This window comes from Anarrhichthys ocellatus, unplaced genomic scaffold (assembly GCF_004355925.1).
Source record: "Anarrhichthys ocellatus isolate YVR2014 unplaced genomic scaffold, GSC_Weel_1.0 scaffold88, whole genome shotgun sequence".
In the NCBI taxonomy this organism is placed as follows: domain Eukaryota; kingdom Metazoa; phylum Chordata; class Actinopteri; order Perciformes; family Anarhichadidae; genus Anarrhichthys; species Anarrhichthys ocellatus.
Genome location: NW_022280118.1, coordinates 295,722 through 316,728, shown reverse-complemented (window position 1 = coordinate 316,728; position 21,007 = coordinate 295,722). Strand labels below are relative to the sequence as shown.

The window sequence follows — 21,007 nt, the reverse complement described above, 5'->3', positions numbered from 1 at the left end:
ACAAGAAATACAGATGTTGTCTTTATGTATGTACATTTAAATAATGTAGCAAATTAAAAAGTATAATTAAATTGGTCATTAAGCTTTCTATAATAATGTTAGAATACCAAAAACAATGTGTGAACCGAATAATCACCTTTCCAATCTTTACTACAAAGAGCTCTGTCCGTTACTGCATTAGTATGACTACTGATCAGTCCGAGTACCTTTTTAGTTGAATTATCCATCAAAAAATGCTAAATTACTTTATTATTGGGGTTTTTTCTCTCCCAAAAGGAGCTGGGGGACTTTCTTTCATTTCGATAATGATATGCTAACTCTTGGACTTGGAATGAAAGCTTGGTTTTGACTGTAGGTTATTAGCTAGTTAGCTAGCTTATAAACTAGTTAGCTAGCTTATAACTAGACAAGCTAGCTGGACATGCCAACATCAACATCCATTACAGCAGATTAATACACCTCATTGTTCATAGTTGTTTCTTTTTTTACTTTTAGTTTTTTATAAATGATTGGTTGGAGCAGAATTTGAGTGTGTAGTGTGTGTAGTGTTACTCTGCGGGGTTAGCGGATAGCACTTTGCAAAAGAACCTTAGCGTAAAACTGAACAGCTGTCGTTCATAATCAGTACTCACCCCTGTTGTCTTCATAGAGGACAGCAGGTCTAGTTAGTTTTGGGTCCACCTCTCCTCTGTCCATCTATACTCATATTTTTAACAAAATATGCCTAAATAGTTTAAATCTGTTTTTTAAATATTTAGTCATATTTTGTATATGAGGAATCCAGAAACCTAAAAAGAAGTTTTAATAAATGTTTCATGTTATAAACAAGATGTTTATGGTATATTTATACATTAATGTGTAATTGGTGTAGTTAACATGTACATTCATTTTGGTCACAACTGAATTAATTAATTTCTTGACAATAAAAATAGATTTTCTCCCTAGAGCCTAACGGCCCCTGGAGTTTGGGCCCCGGTGTCCCTAAAGTAGGAGACAGGTGGAGGAGGATGGTTTTGCTCGGAGCATGCTCATGAGGTTCAGGTTGAACTGGGCCGGGTTGTAGTCCTGGAGGTCGGACCCGGGGCTCTGCTGGCCCACTCGGTTCGTCTTCTCCCTGGAGGTGACCCGGTACTGGGCCTTGACGTTCCTAAGAGGGTTGTAGTCCGGACTGACATGGTCCGGGCAGCGAAACACCTCTCTGATGACGGAGCCCTGCTGAGACAACGCCACGAAGCCGTTCCTGAAGGTCACCATCCTGACGACGGGGGAGTAGACGTACTGAACGTACAGCAGGTTTCCTGACAGGAAGAAACAAGGAAATACAAACAGATGAGTGACGGCCAACAGGGCCTCTTCATTCTCAGTACTCGCCTGATAGTCACACTGATGAACAATGAATCAGTCATGCTGCAATATTACCTCCATTCTGTACTATCACCTTAATTCCATTGACAGTGTTGTTGTATTATTGTATAGGGTTATGTTCATATATATATACTTTAGGATATATATTTATATTGTACATAGTACCTGTAGCGACGTCCCACACTTTGACAGTTCTGTCCTGAGATCCAGTGAAGACGAACTGGTCGCTGTCAGAGAAAGCAGCACAGAGGACGCCTTCGAAGAAAAACCCCTGAACAGCAACATTGGGACAATGTGATTTTGTGTATCATGATAACATTATGAACACTTCATTTTAAGGTAAGTATTTATAAATTATAACTGTTGTTGTACAAAATTTGTAAACAACTATAACTTCCTCTGTGAAGTATCTTTAACACACTGATATGGAAACAGATAATGAATGACAACGTAATGTAACAGTTAATATATAACGTGTATTCATTGGAGAAGTTACAAATCATAAAAGTAGTTATAGTTATTTACAAATACTGATAAACAGTGAGTGAATAAACACTTAAAATGGCCTTATAACTACATAATTATACATATCCCCTATTTATCATTCATACACAGTAATATGAACATTACTGTGTATAAATGATAAATAGGGGGAATTGAAGTATTATGTTAGAATCATTTCATCAGTAAAATACAAGTTTGCATATTTTTGGTTTATGTCTCCTTTGTTGGCTGGAGAGTAAAAAGTTATTTTTGGATCTGATGGTATACATTTAAAATAACCAGTGGTGGAATGTAATTAAATATTCAAGTGCTGTACTTAAATACAATTTTGATACTTTTTGTTACTTTTATTTATTTAGTATTTCCATTTTATGCTACTATGTCACTACATTTATTTGACAGTAATTAGTTAATAAATACAAAACATTAATCATTGATTCATTATTTTTTGTGTCATGACCATTTTTGTTTTTGGTCAGGAGTGTTATATATATACAGTATATATATACATATATTTGTATATACACCAATTTTTCAGGGCCATTCTGCAAAGTGAGCACTTTCACTTTCGGTACTTTAAGTATATTTGATGCCATCACTTTTTTTATCCTAACGTGCTTTTAATTAAGTTTGAAAGCAGGGCATTTACATGTACCTGAGTATTTCTACCCTGTTGTATAAGTAAAAGTACTGAGCCCTTCTTCCACCACTGGAAATGTCATGCACATATGTAAAGTGTTAGTGGGGAATAGTGCAGATGTACAGTAGCTGTGACCTTGTACTCCATGGTGTGGTCCAGGACCAGTGGGCTCAGCCTCCATAGCCTCTGGATGGCGTCCTCAGAGCCCACCAGGGCGTGGGTCTCCCAGTTACTGACCGTTACGCAGGTGACTCTGCTGCAGTGAGGCTCCAGATCGGAGCTGCTGCTGTCACGGAAGTCGTGGAACTTCACCTCCCCGCAGCTCGTCCCGTACAGCAGCCTGCGGTCGGACAGCAGGGCCATGGAGGACAGAGGGGCGTGGAGGAGGGACAGAGGGAACCCCTCCAGGGGTCCCTCCACCGTGGGGAAGCTGTCTCTGGCGGTGATCTCGAACAAACAAACGGAGTCCTCGTAGGCCACCACCATGTGTTTCTCTTGGGAGCTGACGGCCAGGCAGAGCACCCTGGAGAGGCTCTCTGGAGGGGGGATACAGAGCGTCTCCTGGGGCAGGGCTAACGGGTAGATGAGGACGGTGCCGGTGGTCAGGCCGCAGAGCAGCAGCCGTTTGTGTTGAGCTAACTCCAGACAGCAAACCTCAGCAGAGACCGCCAAACGCTCTGATAGAGAACCTGCAGGGAGATCCAAGAGGAGGTTTAGGAGTCTCCACCTGCTGAAGGTGCTTTTATAAACTTGAACATGATTACCATACTGGCCAAGCTAATGGAGGTCAATGTGTATTGGCAAAACAACAAACAAGTGCATCTCTTTGTCTTTGCACCAGAAGTGACCTGTGCTGTTGTTCCAGCTGATGAGCTCTGTCTGGCTCTGCTGCCGGACGTAGAAAACGAGGTCTGCGTCTGTAGTGACGGCAACATGGGCGCAGCCTGCAGGAATGCGGGCGGTGGGCTTGTGGCGGGTGTCGTACTTCAGACTCCACAGATGGACGCTGGCAGCAGCCGTCGAGGCCGATACCACGAAGCCGTGATACAGCACAACAGAAGTGACGGGAGAGTCTGAACCACACAGAGTGTCCAACAACGCTCCCGTGGTCACCGACCAGATCTGAGAATAAAAAGTTCATACAGAATATAAGGGACACATAAATACTGCCTATGTGACAGCCGGAGCTGTTGACTCACTTACGTTTTCAAACTGTAGTTTGCAGTAAGGTTCATAAAGCAATTGTATGAAGTCAGTATTTCGGTCACTGTAAAGCAGCTGCAGGGTTTTTGCAGGTAAAGGGTTTTAACTGTGAAATAGCTGGATGATTTTGAACTGTGGGGCTTTTACTATGAAGCAACATACAGCCTTTACTTCAATTGTGAAGCAGCTAGATGGCTTTAACTGTGAAGTTGTTGGATCAGCATTTTATTGTGAAGCAGTAGCTAGCACATCACATGTACCATCTACTCTACCATCGACATCTACTGTATCTTAGCCTGTTACTCGTATGAGTTGGTCAGCAGCTCCGGAGACGAGCAGTCGGCAGTCTGAAGACACACAGCTGGACAAAACGCTGTCGTCGTGTTGGAGGTCGAGGAATCCGACCACAGAGTCTCTGTCGATGTTAAAGAGGCTCAGAGTCCGCTCACTTCCTGCAGAGGACATAAGCAGAGATCAGCTGGAACACATTAACCTTTCTTTCACACTATGATTACATGCACATAAGAGGCCAGGAACATGGAGGATAACATGAAGAAAGCCTGGAAGTTTTTCTAAAATCATATTCTAAAATACTGTATAATTTCTCATTAATACAGATGAAACAAACTACCCAAGCACTGTTTGTATTTGCTGCAGCTAGTTATAGCTGAAGAAACACTGACTTATTTCACAAGTTACGTAAATCAATAAGAGAGTCAGACCTGCTATCAGTATTTTTTCATCTTCAGTAACAGAAAGCAAAGAAGGAACCAGAGGAAACTTGACGGTTGTCTGTCTCCCCGTCCTGGAAATCTGCAGACAGGAAGGACAGTATCACCATCATCAGTTATTATGATGTGTAGCTGAAGTAAAACTGACTATGTTGGGTTTTTAATGTTGAATATAAAGTTACTGTGTTTGGATTGGCATCCCCCTATGGGTTTGTATTGGCTATGACATACAAACAGTAGTGGAGAAAGTATTCCGATTCTTAACTTATTAAGCAAAAGTACTAACACATTGTAACATGACTCTATCCCACATTGAGTTAAAGTATGTAAATATGATCAGGAAAATGTACTGAAAGTATAAGAGAAACAGTCTGTTTGACTGTTAGACTATAATATATTATATCATTAGAATATTATCACTCGTACATCAATGTAAAAGCAGGATTTTACTGTTGTAGTTGTTGAGGTGGAGCTCATTTTGAACTATAAACTAATCATTATTTTCATTATGGATTAATCTGCTGATTATTTTTGCTGTTAATCGATTGATTTGTTTGTATAAAATAGTCAAAATAGCGAGAAATGCTGTCACAGTCACCCGGAGCCCAAAGTGACACCAACAGTTCAAACTTCAACATCATTACTAATACATTACAATTATTAACATTATTAAAAGGTAAATCAGCAAATCTTCACATTTGTGAAGCTTGAGCCATGAAAAAATCACTTCAAGCTGTCAGACCAACAAAATAGATGCCGTTAAGTTTTCTAATTAATTTATTAATTTTTTTGTGTGATATTTTAATGGCTGTTAAGGACCAAACTATTAGAATAGTGTTTTTTTTTACATAAAAAGAAGGCTTCCTAATTTCAGATGTATTACTTCTCTATGCACTAAAGTCTACAGACACTGCAAGTTGTAGAGCAACAACCCCAAACGGATGATTGAAACACAGACCTGATAGAGGAATCCTTCTTTAGAAACCACAAACACTTTCCCACGTTTCGGTAACATAACAGATTTCACGGGAGTTAAACGTCTGTGTGAGTTTTCCAGCCGAGTCTCAACAGTTGGAGTCTCATCAACAGGATGAGATATTCTGACCAAACCGGAGTCACAAAGACGAACGACCGATGCTCCCAAAACTCCCAGAACCACCGACCCGTCGTCATCACTGCTGCTGCTGAGGAGGAGCTCAGCTCCATCCAGCTCCTTCCACACCTTCACCTGCAACAACAACCAGACGGAAGGAGAGTCAGAAATCTTAAAGGTAAAGATGTGCAGTAGCAACAGTAATAGTGAATATCAATATCAGCAGTATGAGCAGTGGTAAAAGCAGTAGAACTTGTAGTTGTGGTAGTAATAGCAGTGAATATTAAAGCTACAATACGGAAATTACATTTTGTGTTGATTTTGGCGGTCCATGTGGACAAAAGCGGTAGTGTTTCGGTGCAACAGATTCCCTTTAGAGAACCTCTAATTTTACTGCAGCAGGGTCTGGCAGTCTGCCCCACGCATTCTTGGTTCTGGTTCTCCCATGCCTCCCTTCCCTACAGCGAGCCCTGCTATAGAGGAATCTGAAAAGCAGCGAGGCAAATCTCTGCTCCAGGCCGAATGAGGAGGCACTGCTGCCGGGTGCCACTCCCACCTCCCGCTGTGGCTTAGGACTGCAGGATCTGGTCTGTCCACAGACACATGTTGCTGCCAGAGGCCTCAGCTGGAGTCTGAGCTGAATGAGTTTCTGGTGATCCTGCATGATTTTGTCAGATTTTTCACGGGGTCTGACCCAGTGGCACCAACACAAGCTTTAAGAGTGACTACATAGAAATAGTCTTCTTCTCACTGGTGTTCTTGTTTACTTAAGTAGGTCATGAAGAGCCATCAGTATAATCTTGAGACCGTTTCAGAACCAGTTAAAAATTCCCCACAGCAACTTTAATATCAGTAGTATCAACAGCAGTGGCGACAGCAGTCAAAGTAGTAGTACTAGTAGTACTGGTAGTAGTAATAGGTAGTACCTGTGTCCTGGTGTAAACACAGATCAGCTGTTCAGACAGGTGGAGGTGTACTGAGGAAGGGGTGGAGTCAACAGGCACCACCTCCTGGATGCAGAGCAGCTGTTGGCCGTCCATCAGGCTCCACCTCCTCAGAGAGCCGTCAGCAGCCAATGAGAAGCAGTGGGAGGCGCTGACAACCACTTTGACGAACAGAACCGCACCTACACGCAGGTTATTGTCATCAATAATAAATCACTATTTCATACTTCATATTCTTAAATGAACGCAGACTGACCTGTGTGTCCCAGCAGTGAGTGTACGAGCCTCTGGTCAGCGAGGCTCCAGACTGCCACCATGCCATCATCTGAACCTGCAACCACAAGCCCCGCCTCCACACTGACGTCCACACAGAGCACACCTGAAGACATGACGACAGGTAAAACCTCTGATGCTGCACCTATCCCACCTCACTCAAGACTTAACTGCTTGAGGACCTCAAAGGTTGACCTAAAGTTTTTTCTGACCAAAGTCATTGATTATTTTTCTATAAATTAAATTCCAGGCCAACCTTAATGACCAGTGCATACTGCTTGCTGTGGCAAAATGCAAAAAATATAATCATAGAAAAAACTTGCATGTGATAACATTGTTTTATGAAAAAAATGGGACTGACTTCTAAAGGTCCAATTTCCGAGGTTTTACACTCAACAACTAAAGTACTGTTTTGAAATTGAAATTAACAGACACTGACTAAAACTTTAACCTCCTACATTTTGCTAAAACACTGCTAAATATTGACGTTAGAACTAAAATATGGATTGTAATTTTGATATTCATCTCTACTTTATCTAACTTTATGCTTCATTCAGAGTAACAACGTAATGTTTCTGACCTCCCTGCAGTCCGGTCAGTGTGTGTTGTAACGCCCCCCCTGGCTGCTGCAGGAAACTGCACTTAGGAATGAATATCGGCTCGGGACACATCAGTAACCTCTCCTCACATTGACTGCACAGTTGACCAATCACAGAGGGGAAAGGCGTGGCCAAGGAGCAGAGTCGAGCCAACAGCTCGGTGTAAAAGAGAAATGTGTCTGGAACCAGAGAGAAAAACAAATGACTGCATTTGTTAGCATTTGACACAAATATTTCATTGACTTCTTACTTTATTTATTTCGGTTTAGAAAACTTTTTTTCTAAAATTAAAATTCTGAAAGACAGATTGTGTAATAAAACATTGACACAGAATAACTGACCCATGTGACCGTCCAGGACGTCCAGACTGGGTTTGATCAGGACCAGAGTGTCTCGGACCAGTCTGGTGTCAGTGCAGTCCATGTACTGGGAGCACTGGTCCAGGTCCTGGATCACACTGGACACCCCACACACCCTGCTCTTACAGTACAGCCACTCAGCACTGCCTGAAAAACAGTAGCACTAATTAATAATAATTGATGAATCGACTGAACTGGTTTGTACAAGTTGTACTAAATAACAGACTTTATAAACAATAGTGGAACTTAAAATTTTAAACTTATCATAAATATTTCTTTCTGTACTTTTGTGCCAACATTGTTTATACTGTCCAAAGAGAAAATTCATCATGCTGGTATTTTAAATCTATGTTATTTAAGGATTTAAATGAAAAGTGATTAAGGAGAAAACTATTTTTTTTATTTTTTTTTATTATAGCAGTGACTGAAAAGGGATGTATTAGATACACCTGTTCAACTGTAACGCCAACATCAAATCAGCCAATCACGTGGCAGTAACTCAATGCATTTGGGCATGTAGACATGGTCAAGATAATCTCCTGAAGTTCAAACAAAGCATCAAAATAGGAAAGAAAGGGGATTTAAGTGACTTTGAACCTGGTTGTCAGTAACAGATGGGCTGGTTTGAGTGTTTCAGAAACTGCTGATCTACTGGGATTTTTCCACATCTCGTCCCACATCTTACCAATGACTTCCTGTCGCAGCTCGTCCCACAGACCAGCATGCAGCAGGTGATGGGGCAGCTCCTGAAGCTTCCTGACATTGGCCAATCCTGGAGCAAACCACAGTGGCATGGGCGGGACCTTTATAGTATAGTGACACCACGCAGCCAATCAAAGTACACCACCAACAGACAGGTGATCACTTATGTAGCTCAAGTACAGGTATGTCAGTTCCTCTGAATAATGAAGTAAAGCGAATCACTTGTGGATTTACCTTTGTAGAAGAATGCGTTCTGTGCATCGGCTGTTTATAAGAAGTGAACAGTGAGTCGTTGTACTATGGCGTTTTGGCTCTAACCATCTTTACTTTTTGAAACTAGTGAATGGAAGTGACCATATTTGGACTGCAGAGGAGTGACGTAGAGACACAGTAAACGGCTCTGGTGGGACCTGTCAATCAAAAGGTAGCCTTAAATCATCCCCTGCTTTATGGTCTGTTTGACTCTAAATGGACCATAATTTACTAAATGAACATCATGCTGTATTGAAGAAGACTTGAAACTAGAGATTGAGACCATAAACTCGTGTTTACAATGTTTACTGAGGTAATAAATCAAATGAGAAGTAGAGTCATTTTCTCATAGACTTCTATACAATCAGACTTCTTTTTGCCACCAGAGGAGTCGTCCGCTGCTAGTCAGGAGAGAGAATGCAGGTTTAAGACACTTCCGCATTGGCTTCACTCTTCAGAACCGGAGGTTGCCGCTGTCTGTACCTTTCTGTCAGAGAGGAGCAGCGACAGGCCTGGCAGAGCAACCGGCTTCAGTTTCCCCGACCACCGACCCAGGAAGTACTCCGCCAGGATCCTGAGGTTCCGCCCCCGCCGCTGTGATGTCAGATACCGAGCTGAAATTGCCTCGCACAGATGCCTGCACACATAAATACACATTTGTCAAACATTTTACTTTTGACCTGTATGATCATTTATCTTTATACATGTATATAAATATATACATATACAAATTTATATTCTTTTTGTTTTTTCTTCTTCTTTACCGGTTGCTGAAGGCGATGGCGGCAACCCCGCCTGTCCAGCGCTCCTCCAGCTGATCCTCGAGGTCCCGTCTGAGTCGAGCCCAGAGCAGGGGAGGCAGCCGGATCAACGAGGGAGATGGAGGGAGGGAGTACCTGTACACCTCACTGATGATGTCATCATCCAGGGACATGATGTCACGCAGTTCAGCCTCCAGTAAACCTTCCCTGAGAAGTCAGAAGATCAGTTTGTTTTCATTGTTTTAAGCCTTGCAATGTTCTGTGGACGATTTCTATTGAAAAAATGATCATCCTTATTGTTATCATTTTAGTACTAACACTGTTGTGGCTACACGATTCAGATATGAACATACCACAACTATCAGAATGCTATTTCAACTGGAGGAATCATTTTTGTATCCTTTTCTTCACAAGTTACAGTAGAGAAACACTCAAACTCAAAGTAATTTTAAATTAATTTCTGATATTGTATTAATAAAGAAATAATATGCATTCTAAAAGCCCCTTGTTGCTAAACAATGTTGACATTTGCAGGTTAGTTTTATTCAAATATATATTCATTTACATAGGATTATGTCAGTTCTCCACCTTCATTTCATAAAGAAGTAGCATCACCGTTCTATCATGAGTCACATTCCTGCTGAAGTCTCCTTCATGTACAAACAAACACATGTCTTGTTGAACAAGCTCAAAACAAATACAGGTGCAGCTTTTAGGCAAGGTTGCTAATTAGCACTAGCATACAGTTTAAACACCATCTCTTACTATCTTAGTCTGTTACCACAGAGTTACACGCATAGACTGTATGTAAGAAGTGGAAGAAGTCACCGTGACGTCACCTATTTATGGACTGCTGTTTTGAAGCCTCGAGTTCGTCAATTTGGCTATCACCATCTTTGTTTTTTGCAACCAGAGGTGACAATAGAGAGTGGAGCTAAGTACAACCGAACACTGAATAAGACATTTTAGGCGACTAAAATGTAACAATAATTAGCATGAGCTGAAAACATACAGTGAAAGGGTTAAAGTTGAAAGACAAAAACAAAGACAACTCCCAGATCGGACAACACCGTGGTAGAGACCTGTAGTCCGCCCTAAAGCATACCCTGCTTTAACGTTTATTTTTTTCACTGGACCATAATTTACTAAATGAACATCATGCTGTATTGAAGAATACTTGAAACTAGAGATTGAGACCATAAACTCATGTTTACAATGTAAGTGAGAATTAAGAGTCATTTTCTCATAGACTTCTATACAACCAGACTTCTTTTACAACCGGAAGTGTCGCCCCCTGCTGGTCATTGGAGAGAATGCAGGTTTAATGTACTTCCGCATTGATTTTTCAGACTCGGATGTGGCCGCCTGGTTACACAACAAATCTCCTCACCTTGCCAGAGTGATGTACCCTAAGGCCCCGCCCACCAGCTCCTTCCCATGTTTCTCCTCCAGCATCAAGAACAGCTGTGACATCATTTCCTGTGTGCTGGGGCCCAGGTGTGACGCTGTGAGCAGGGTGAAGGACGTCCAGCGTTTGGCTGCAGACAGAATCAGTGTGAGGTGCAGAGGACAGCCGGTCTGCTCGAAGCTTTGCAGCGCGGCGTTGCTTTGCTCGGGGCTCAAAGTTCGCTGCGATGCTAGCAGGTACGACTCCATTATCTGTTTTCCTTCGTCACGGGACAAACGCTCCACTTCAAAGAAACTCCCCAAACTCTTCAACTTCAACCGCATATTAGCAAATGCCTCACTGTTGGTATCCATGGAAACCACAAGGTAGACATTGGGTGGGAGGCCGGCGGGCATCCAGTGGAGTTTGTGAGCATGATGTTGGTCTGAGAGCTGATCCAGAGCATCCAGGATGATGAGCAGAGTGTTCCCCTGCTGGGAAACCTCGGTTAGGATGTTCTTGAAGAACCGGAGCAACTCCAGGTGAGTGTTGGCCGTCAGCGGCGAGGGCGGAGCCAAACCACAAGCCAAACATATCTGTAGGCAGACGCTGCGGAGGACGTGGTCGATGTCGGGTCTCTGAGGATGGCGATCCGACAGCAGCCTGATCACCACCGGCGCACTGGCTTCCAGAACGCTACGCATCTCCTGCGTCAGTTTACACAGCAGAGCTGTCTTCCCCATCCCAGCATCCCCATGCACCACCAGCGGGCTGTGGTGGACGTTGGTCGACTCCCACATGGCGCAGCAGAGCTTACCCAGAAGACCCTCCCTGCCGTAGAGACCTCTGCACAGCTTGGTGCTCATGGTGGCGTGCCGTACAACTTCTTCAACCACCCGATCTGAGATTTTCGCCCTTTCTTCCTCAATGTTCCCCCAAATCCTCCTCCGCCTCCCAACTACCAGTGAATCGACCACCGCTCCGATCCTGGCCTTCATCTGCGAGACAAACTGCTCGCAGACGCTGTCCAGGTACTGGGCGTGCTCTTTGCGTTTGGGGTCGATGCTTCCTTTGCTGAGCTCCACGCAGTGCAAGTTGAGGATTTTCTGCTGTGTAGCGTTGAGGCGGGATTTGAGGCCGGCAAGGAGTACCTGGGCCTCTGCATCCAGAAGCCCTTCGGCAGTCAGGTCCATGTACTTGGCGAAACGTTTTGGTCCATTCCTCACCCTCTGGTGGGGAATGTCTCGCACGAAGAGCAGAGCTGACGATTCACTGCTGTCCTTCCACAAACCCTGCTCAAACTCTTGTACTGTGACTGTGGAAAAGAAGACAGAGACCATCAAATTTCACAAAAACCTTTCAGACAAAGACAAACTGTGTCAGACATCTCTGACCTGATGTGAAGAAGTGTTGTTTCTGCTCGGCTGTGATGTCACCGGCTGCCTCGGCATCCGTGGCGGCGGAGCGTAGGAGCTGCAACACTTGAGTCTCTGTGACACGCCAAGAGACAAGGTTTTTGTCACGCTGTGGGCCGCTCTCAGGTCGGAGGTCACTGTAGTGGGAGAAGTGAGTCGTGATTGGCTGAAGCACGTAAGTAGGTGGGACCGCATTGTTGTCTTTTAAGAACCACTTATTCAGCTGCTTGAGGCCTTCTGGGTTTTTGGAGAGTTTGGACAAAAGGACTTCAAACTGTTTCTCCGGTATGAGGCGAGGAAGAGTTCGGTGGCCGTACCGGTTCCCCAGCAGAGCCTTTGGAGCCCAGACACAGGGAAGTAAAGAGAAGAGGAAGAATGAGCTGAAACATAATCCTGGATTAAATGCTTTAACACAACGTCTCATAAAATGATCCAATATATAACCAATACACTGGACAGTATATTGGCTTCAAGTTGATTTTGTTTAAGTGTTCCCTGGAGAAGGAAATGTGATGGCCACTCCTGACTGAATATTTTAGATTTTTGGAGTGTTGGTCGAACAAAAAAGACGTTTGAAGACATTTTTTTCTTTACAATTTTCTGACATCCTACTGACCAATTAATCAAGAAAACCTACTGTATAGAGAGTAAAATATATTAAATGACTATTACTGAAAAAATGCAAATAATAAATGACAAAAATGGGTTCTGACATCAGTAAAATATTAGACATCCACACTTTTTGAACGCTTTTTGTTTTTTTCCAGGTCTTATCCAAGACCGGAGGTAAGTGATATTTCCTGGATGTGTGAGAGCCCTGCTTATGTAGCAGCTAAAGCTACCTGATGCAAGAATAAATACTGTAAATGGGTCAAAATATGTTTCAAAGAATTTGATCAAACCACAGCGTTAAAACAAACAAATCCAGCTTGTTGCTTTTCACATAAAACCTTTTTCACTATAACAATAAAGATGAGAAAAATCTGAATGATAATTTAAGGAAGATGAGAAACTCACAATGAAAGCTGGACCGACTGAAATCCTCTGACAGCTCTTGATCTCTTGCAGGAAGATCTCGCAGGCCTCATGATCTCCAGACGAGTCGCTTCGAATCCCCCAACACAGATCCACCACCTGAACAGGAAGGGACCTCACTGATCAATGAGCGGGCATTTACTGAAACCGCACACATTACACATCATATTATCAGTTACTGGATTTCTTTGTCTTACTGACCTCAAACACCAGCCCCAGACTGCGACATAAAGCAAGGACTTCTGGGTAAGCTTTCTCCAGTAGGGCTTTCCTCTCGCTGCTCATATCTGACCAGATGGCAGAGACACAGTCAGTGATTACAATTTTTAAAAAATAGTTTAAAGCAAAATCTGTAAAATGATCTGAAATTACCTCAGCAGAGCCGAAGTTAATGTTGTAGTGATTTTGATCACACTATTTTTCACAATAGAAATTCGCAACAATATGCAAAATAATTTGTTTCCTCCAAAATAAGTGTAACCAGGAGGAGACCATCGATGTATGCAGTGAATTTGGTTACACTACTCTGCATGACAATGAAGTTATCAAATATTTTGTTGCACAAGGTATTGATCTTGGAAGTCCAAATCTGTGAATGTCTTTCCAACTTTACCGAACTAGGCTCTCATATTTATAAGATCTTTTGTCATGATTACGAGATCCGGATCTGGTAATTACAAAATCTTTTTCTGATAAGTCTGAGATTTTTTCGAGATAGTAGCTCATAATTACGAGATAAGGTAAATCAGTTTTCTGTCTTTAGTGAAATGCATTGTGCTTCCGTAAGTTTATTTAGAAAAAAACTCTCCGTAATTTATAGTTTTAGAATTTTTGTAGTTTTAGAATAAAATTTTAAAAACTGAAAGTTGTATGATACCAAAGTGAACAAATGTTAGTTCTCGTCCTCTTTAAAAATTGTTTCATTCACAAACTTCAGCTGCAGAGTTTTCTCACAGTTATACAGGCACGACGCCACAATAGACCCTTTTCACAGCAGACATTTTGGCTTTGTCAAAGCAGGAAAAGCACAGGTGTAAATAATCACATAAACAATGTGTCCTGTGTCACCTAAATGGAATGCAGCCTTAAGCCACCATTAATGTTATTAATTCCACCTGTGCTTTTCCTGCTTTGGCAAGTCAAAATGTCTGGTGTGAAAAAGTATCTATTATTTCTTAACATCATTTCACAAGTTCAGAATCTTTAGTTAAGGCCCCAAAATGTGCAACACACTGGTTGCATACAGACAGTACCTGTACACAGTAGTAGTCCTGGATTTGGCCATTGTATGATGTTGAGAGTATAAACAGTGACCTGACCTGTGAAGGTGGAGCTGATGAACACTCGGATCATGTTGGAGCCGCTCTTCGTCCTCTGAGCTCCATCTATCCGTCCTCTAAGGATGTCCTGCAAGCTGACATCTCCTCCTCTTTCTCCTCCTGCTGCTGCTGGATGCTCTGCCATCGTCTTCTTCTTCTTCTTCTTCTTCTTCTTCTTCTTCTTCTTCTTCTTCAGACTGCTTCAGTCGTCTGGTCTGTCCTTCCTCTGCTCAGCTGCTCTTCAGCCTGTTTTGTTTCCCTCAGAGAATTTTCTCCACGACAACTAGTTCTCCCACCTGACCGGCTGTTGTACCTGCAGTGAGAGATACTGTAGTCAGTGCTACACACTGTTTTCTAATCAGGAAATAACTGCATGAGACCGAAACATTGTTTCATCATCCTTTGATCATGTATGATTTTTATCACTGCTGATAATTATTTATAGCTTAGCTTTTTATTAGCTTTTTATCCAGAGGTTGAGGAAGTATAGAGATCATTCACTTCGGTAAAATTACTACACTGTAGAAATACTCCATAACAAGTAAAAGTCCTGCATTGAAAATGTTCTCACATACAGTAGTCTGCTGTGGGGGCCTCCATGACGGAACTATTTGCTGACAATACATTTGTGTTACTGTTAAATAAGTCTCATTATTACGCACAACGTATACAAACTTGCTAAAACTAAACTTTTCTTGTTATAACTTGATAGGTTGGTATAGAGCGGTGCAGGAATGACGTCTTTTTGTAGGCCAAGTTAGCATCGCACCGGTTCCCTCGACAAAAAGCTGATGGGATTTTTTCCAAAAATATCTTGATAACAGTCACCACTTTTTATGATTTTTGAAGTGTAAATGTAATTGCCAGAAGTAAAACTCCTAAGGCTAGGCTATAAATGAACATCACCACGGCCGAGTATAATTATTTATTTAACTGCTAAACTGAAGCGTTAGATAACCTGAACCACACTGCTAACTGCTGGGCTACCTGTACTGCTAGCTTAGTTACAGTATATATAGCCTACATTTAAAAAAATAAAAGTTAAACATATTTAAAGCGGGTTTGTGAAACCAGACAATTCTAACTCCTCTAATCAACTGTATTAGAGTTCACATTGGATTTTTATTTAGCTGTAACTACTATTGATGGCGGGTTTGCAGCTACTTGTCAATTTGCTAGTTTCTTGACTTAGCATTAGCTTCTAGGTAAGTGTGTAAGCTCATGGGTCTTAGCTTGACTCCCCTTGTTTAGGCTTGCTTCAAAACTTTATGCTAAGCTAGGCTAAACATATCTTGGACCTCTCTCTGTAACTTACTGAATTCACAGGGACGTGCTGTAAAATAAATCAATTACACCTGTTAACTAGCTGTGAGGCCATGCAGGTGAATTTGACAGATAAAGAGCATTTCTCAGATATTTGCAGAGTTGCTATGAATAAATCCTCTCTCCCTGTTTTTTTTGTGGGTTTAAGTATCTTTACCAGCTAGACTTTAAACTACGCACATTGTACCAGTTCAGTTCACCTTGATCTCACCTGAGTGTTTGCGGGGGCCCGTGGGAGTCTGGGCCCCCTAGGGGCTGCCGCCCACAGCTGTAGCTCAACACTAATTACGCCCAGACAGAGGTGAGGATAATGACGATAATGAGGATAACAAAGCTACTGTAGAGCTGGAGGACATCTGCTGCACCTGAAGCTTTTGCAGTTACAAACCTCTGACATCATGCGATGCACAAACACCTTGAACATCAGGTGAGTTTTTTCATAAATTAACACTCAAATATGGTACACTTAAAAAAACATTTGCCTTTTCAAGCTATGAATAATTATTCTTATTTGAACTATTAAGTCGATAAGTGTTCTAGGGAAAGTGTATGAACAAAACTAATTGTTATATAACTGTAGATGTATCATGAAGTTTCGGAAAGATTCAGAGGAATATTTAGGTAACTTGGGTTAAAACTTACAGTTAAGTGACAAACACATTTAGCTTACTTTAATTATTATCCTACTATTCCAAAAGATATAATCGCTAATTATCGTATTATTGGGCGAATTCTAAACACAAACAAAACATTTATTATTCTTTTAATACATATATATCAGTTGTTTATTTGTGTGTTAAATGTGTTATAGGCCTAACAAGGATGCCTTAAAAAAATGTTATTCAGTTTTTATTATTTCCCATGTTTTGTGGTAGTTAGCATTGCACAAGTTCCCTCTGCAAGAATACAACGGGACTTTTCCATTGTATTTTGGATTATTGCAGGAAATAACTGTGTCAAACGCAAGCTTAGGATACGCACATGTTTTGTTTAGCGAGATCATGTTCACAAATGAACACCACTTTATGATTTATGAAGTGTGACTGCTCTCAGCAGAGGCAAAAAGCTCAGGCCGGAAACAAACTACACTACGGTCACATAAGTGCGAGTTTAAACACAACGTGGTTTAAACTCTAGTCGACGTTCTGTAGTCTCATTAAGCTACTTGTTTGCAACCGACTTTTTAAAGATACTTACAAGCTTTAAAATTCACAAGAGGGATATTTACTTAATTAACTTTATATCATAAAAATACATTAAAATATCTTTCCGGCATCTAACCAAAAACACATAAAAACATTTTAGGACACATTCCTGCAGCACTCTATTCAGGGGTTCCCAAACTTTTCCATGCCAAGGCCCCTCAAACAGCATTAGCTTATGGCCGGGGCCCCCAAGATGTCATTAAAAACATATTTACAATACTATGGCAAATGTAAAAAAACTTCTGAACTTCTTACATTTATTAATGCAATAATGATTATGTGTACTTTAAATATTGAATCATTCAATTAGATTCAATATTTAGTTTTTTCCATCATAAGAATTATTTGTCAGTTTAGTTTCTCAACATTCAGCAACATTGTGTGCGTCTGTGCATTTGTGTCTGCTCTTCAGGTCTTATCCTTTTTCAAAAACATGTCTATTTTTGTGAGTTAGCACTAGCTAGCTAGATGCTAGCAACTAAGCTATGGCCAGCTAACATTCATGGTGCAGAGCAGCTTCATGGCAGTTTAAGACGTGATGAATGTTGTTTTGACTGGCAGGCTGGTAGAAAGAAGGGCATGGGAAATCAGAATTCGATATGTTATATATTATTATAGATAATATTTTATAATAGGAACAATAATTTGATTCAATTTTTTTTAGCATATTCCCTCATCTTCCCTTCAATTTGCTGAGGCCACAGCAGTCTGATCCCAAACAGAAGCAGCAGATGAAGAGTTGTTTTTCATGATGTTGACACCTGTGAATCTGTTTGTTCTGGAGTTTTACCTTCAGGCTGTTTTTTTTTTCAAGCAGAGCTGTTGACCTGCAGCTCTCTGAGGACGTTACATCAGCCGGAAGACGCCGCCTCTGTCCCCTGCTGATGCCTCTGTGGACGGTCTGAAGCTCACCATCTTCACATACTGGGAGCAGGCAATCCTTATTTGGGCAAAGAGGACGAATCAGCACATGTGGTGACATGGTAAGAGGGTGCCACACCTGTCACACAAACAGCTCTAATATCTTCTTAATTAGTGAGGTGAAATGATTTCCTAGGAGCTGAACTTGTGTAAAAAAAACTGACTTTTAGTTTTTATATGCACTTTGATACAGTCAGCGCTTAGTGGACGTTAGAGGAACTGCAGTCCAACACACTTATGCTAAGGAGGCTGCTAATTGGTTGCTGTTGGATGCAATATATTAGCATTTGAATATGAATTTTCAAACATAAACAGCTTAACAATGTTAAAAGGATAATTTCTGGAGTTAACAGCTTAAACTTTTGTTGTGACTTGTGATGATCTGAAATCTATGCTATCTGCAAAGCAATAGACAAAATATTTTTACTGTAATATAGTGTTATTTCATTACTACTAATGGGTCATAATGTGTGGAGTTTTGTGAAAATTGTGCCATGGAAAACATGGTGAATGCTGGAATAGCAAATAGTGAATTCATAAAAGGAGACATTATCTGCCCTTGAGAATAGAATGCTGGATGGAACTGCAACACAGCAGAGTTCTCAAATAAGTTAGAATGTTGAGGTGTCATCTTGTGTATGAAGCTCAGATACTGAGGTTAATTGTGCAAATTAACCTCAGTATCTTCCTAAACTTCCCAGAGGACACCTGGACAGCTCTGAGGCTCTGAGGTAGGCCCCGGCAGAACCACTGGTCATAGCATCAGCAGACAGTCAGATTTCACTCTGACAACAAAGCATGGCGATAATGTTTTATAAAGTTATTTTATTCGACTGTGGTCAGGCTTCTTGGGGGGGCTCCCCACCCATCTTAGTTATGCTGGGTGTTCCCTGGAGCTTGAGTGGCTGCCGTCAGCAGAGTGTAAAGATGGTCGGCCAGTCTTCAATGCTACCAGGGGCAGGAAGTCAAACCTTAAAGATCTGTTCTCTTCTGTGCAGTCAGCTGTCATTTCAGTACAAACCGATGTGACCCTCCTCCCCATTCATCATCACACCCGGTGCTCAAGGTTTCTTCCACTGAGGTCAGTCCCACTCAAACATGCCATCATCTAGATCTTCAATCTGCCCTACTGTCTTCAACAACTCCACAGAAGACAGCTGGAAAGCTCTGAGGCAGGCCTTGGCAAACCCACTGGTCATAGCATCTGCACAGTCAGCATGCTGCGTCTGACGACAAAGCACGGCGCTAATGATTTATAAAGTTATTTCATTCGACTGTGGTCAGGCTTCCTGGGGGGCTCCCCACCCATCTCAGTTATGCTGGGATGGTGAACTTCTGTTGACGTGAAGGTCTATCATCTGGCTAATTGACTGATGAACTTACAAGCTTTTCAACCAATTTCAATCGGGTGTTGTCCCATCATATTAGCAGATTCGTGCTCATTGTGTTGAGTAGATTGGGGAGTGTCCTGCAGCACCTCTTAAGACAGGGGTACTCAAGGTCCACGGGTTCCGGCCCGCGGGCCTTGAGTTTGACACCCCTGTCTTAAGAACTGCATTCTGGGAAGACTACGGAGTTACCCAGGTAGTAGCCCTGGCTTCTCGGAGCCAATGCTTACGGTGGGCGTTTGGACTGTGGGGAAGACTCAGTCGCGCTCTTAAGCCCTGCATGGTGATAGGTGTCACTGTGTGGGGCAAGCCAGCGCGGCCCGGAGGACTTGTTCCTCTGGAGCTTGAGTGGCTGTCGTTAGCAGAGTGTAAAGATGGTCGGCCAGCCTTCAATGCTACCAGGGGGCAGGAAGCCTGCGTGCCAGTCTGCCTCAGAGCTCACTTCAGGCTTCCGGTGTGTCCGATGTAGGCTGCTGCGATAATGTACTCTCACCAAACTCCTGTCGTGTAAACCAGTAGCATATCTGACCTGTAACATTGGATTCAGAATAGATTTAGTCCGTTAGCACTTTTCGTAATTTAGCTTAGTATGTTTGGTGCCACTATAATAATTTAAGGATTACCAAATCCCTCCTTGAATATCAAATTGTTAGCATTGATTATTTACTGAGTTAAATACAGTAAAACTTAGAGAGCTTTGCTTATAGGAGGGATATTTTGAAATATAGTATATATAATCATACAGTTGTAAAATAATTAACTAAGTGTGTAAAATGTTGGGATTTACTCTAACCTCCTACATTAGGACAGTGTTTTCATGCTCTCATTCACTCACTCTCTGTGCTTTCTCTCCTCACAGGTTTCTATACCATACAGATGTAACCATACAGATGTTTTATTTATTACTGTTGGCAAAAAATCTAAATGACTAATTATTATGCATTTAATAATTTGTGAATGTTATACATTTAACAGAAGCTCATGTCTTCTGTAGTGTCTAAGGCCTGTGTCCTTGTGTGAACTTTCTCTGACACTAGGTGTCTCAGCAAATATTTAGTCTATTAAGAAGCAGTTGATTGCTGAAAGAACACTTCAGCTGTTTGTCCTGAATAAGAATGATAATAAACTTGTAGAAAGCGTCAATACTTACGCAGGGCTGATTTGCGACCATGATTTACGAGAAAGTGACCTTTGTACCAGAACGAATTGTTAAAGTGTCCAGATACGTAGACGCCTGTGTGAAAAGCAAAATGTGTGTGTGTTACCCTGTGCCAGCCCATTGCATGTTGTTTACTTAGTATAAATACCAGAGACTCGGAGACAGATCTTCGAGCAGTCTTGATGTACATTCTGTATGTGAATCAACTCTGTCTCCTTCTTTGCAAAGAATAAATGTCCTGTGATTTTTACACCAGTCTCGAGTGAATTTTTCAAACAATTACTATTATAGATAAATATACCAGTATCGTATCGTATTTGTGATATTGTATCAAATTCTGGTATCGTATCGTAAGTATCGGGTATCATGATATTTATGGCAGTTATCGTATCGAAGTCATAATTTTGGTATCGTGACAACCCTAGTTGG

The 21,007-nt window shown here is 41.7% G+C and overlaps 1 protein-coding gene across 1 annotated transcript; it reads right to left on the bottom strand.

Annotated features, from left to right (window-relative positions):
- Positions 1-942: 942 nt before the first annotated feature.
- nwd1 (NACHT and WD repeat domain containing 1) lies at positions 943-14,727 on the bottom strand. Its single transcript, XM_031875312.1, has 19 exons — positions 14,583-14,727; positions 13,465-13,550; positions 13,246-13,362; positions 12,208-12,562; positions 10,817-12,128; positions 9,430-9,633; positions 9,149-9,302; positions 8,397-8,514; positions 7,694-7,858; positions 7,334-7,531; positions 6,737-6,859; positions 6,463-6,662; positions 5,402-5,671; positions 4,435-4,525; positions 4,016-4,164; positions 3,358-3,631; positions 2,645-3,198; positions 1,531-1,636; positions 943-1,298 (listed from the first exon to the last, which is right to left on the bottom strand). Exons 1-19 carry the CDS (start codon positions 14,725-14,727, stop codon positions 982-984), a joined length of 4,938 nt encoding a protein of 1,645 aa, XP_031731172.1. The 3' UTR covers positions 943-981.
- Positions 14,728-21,007: the final 6,280 nt, after the last annotated feature.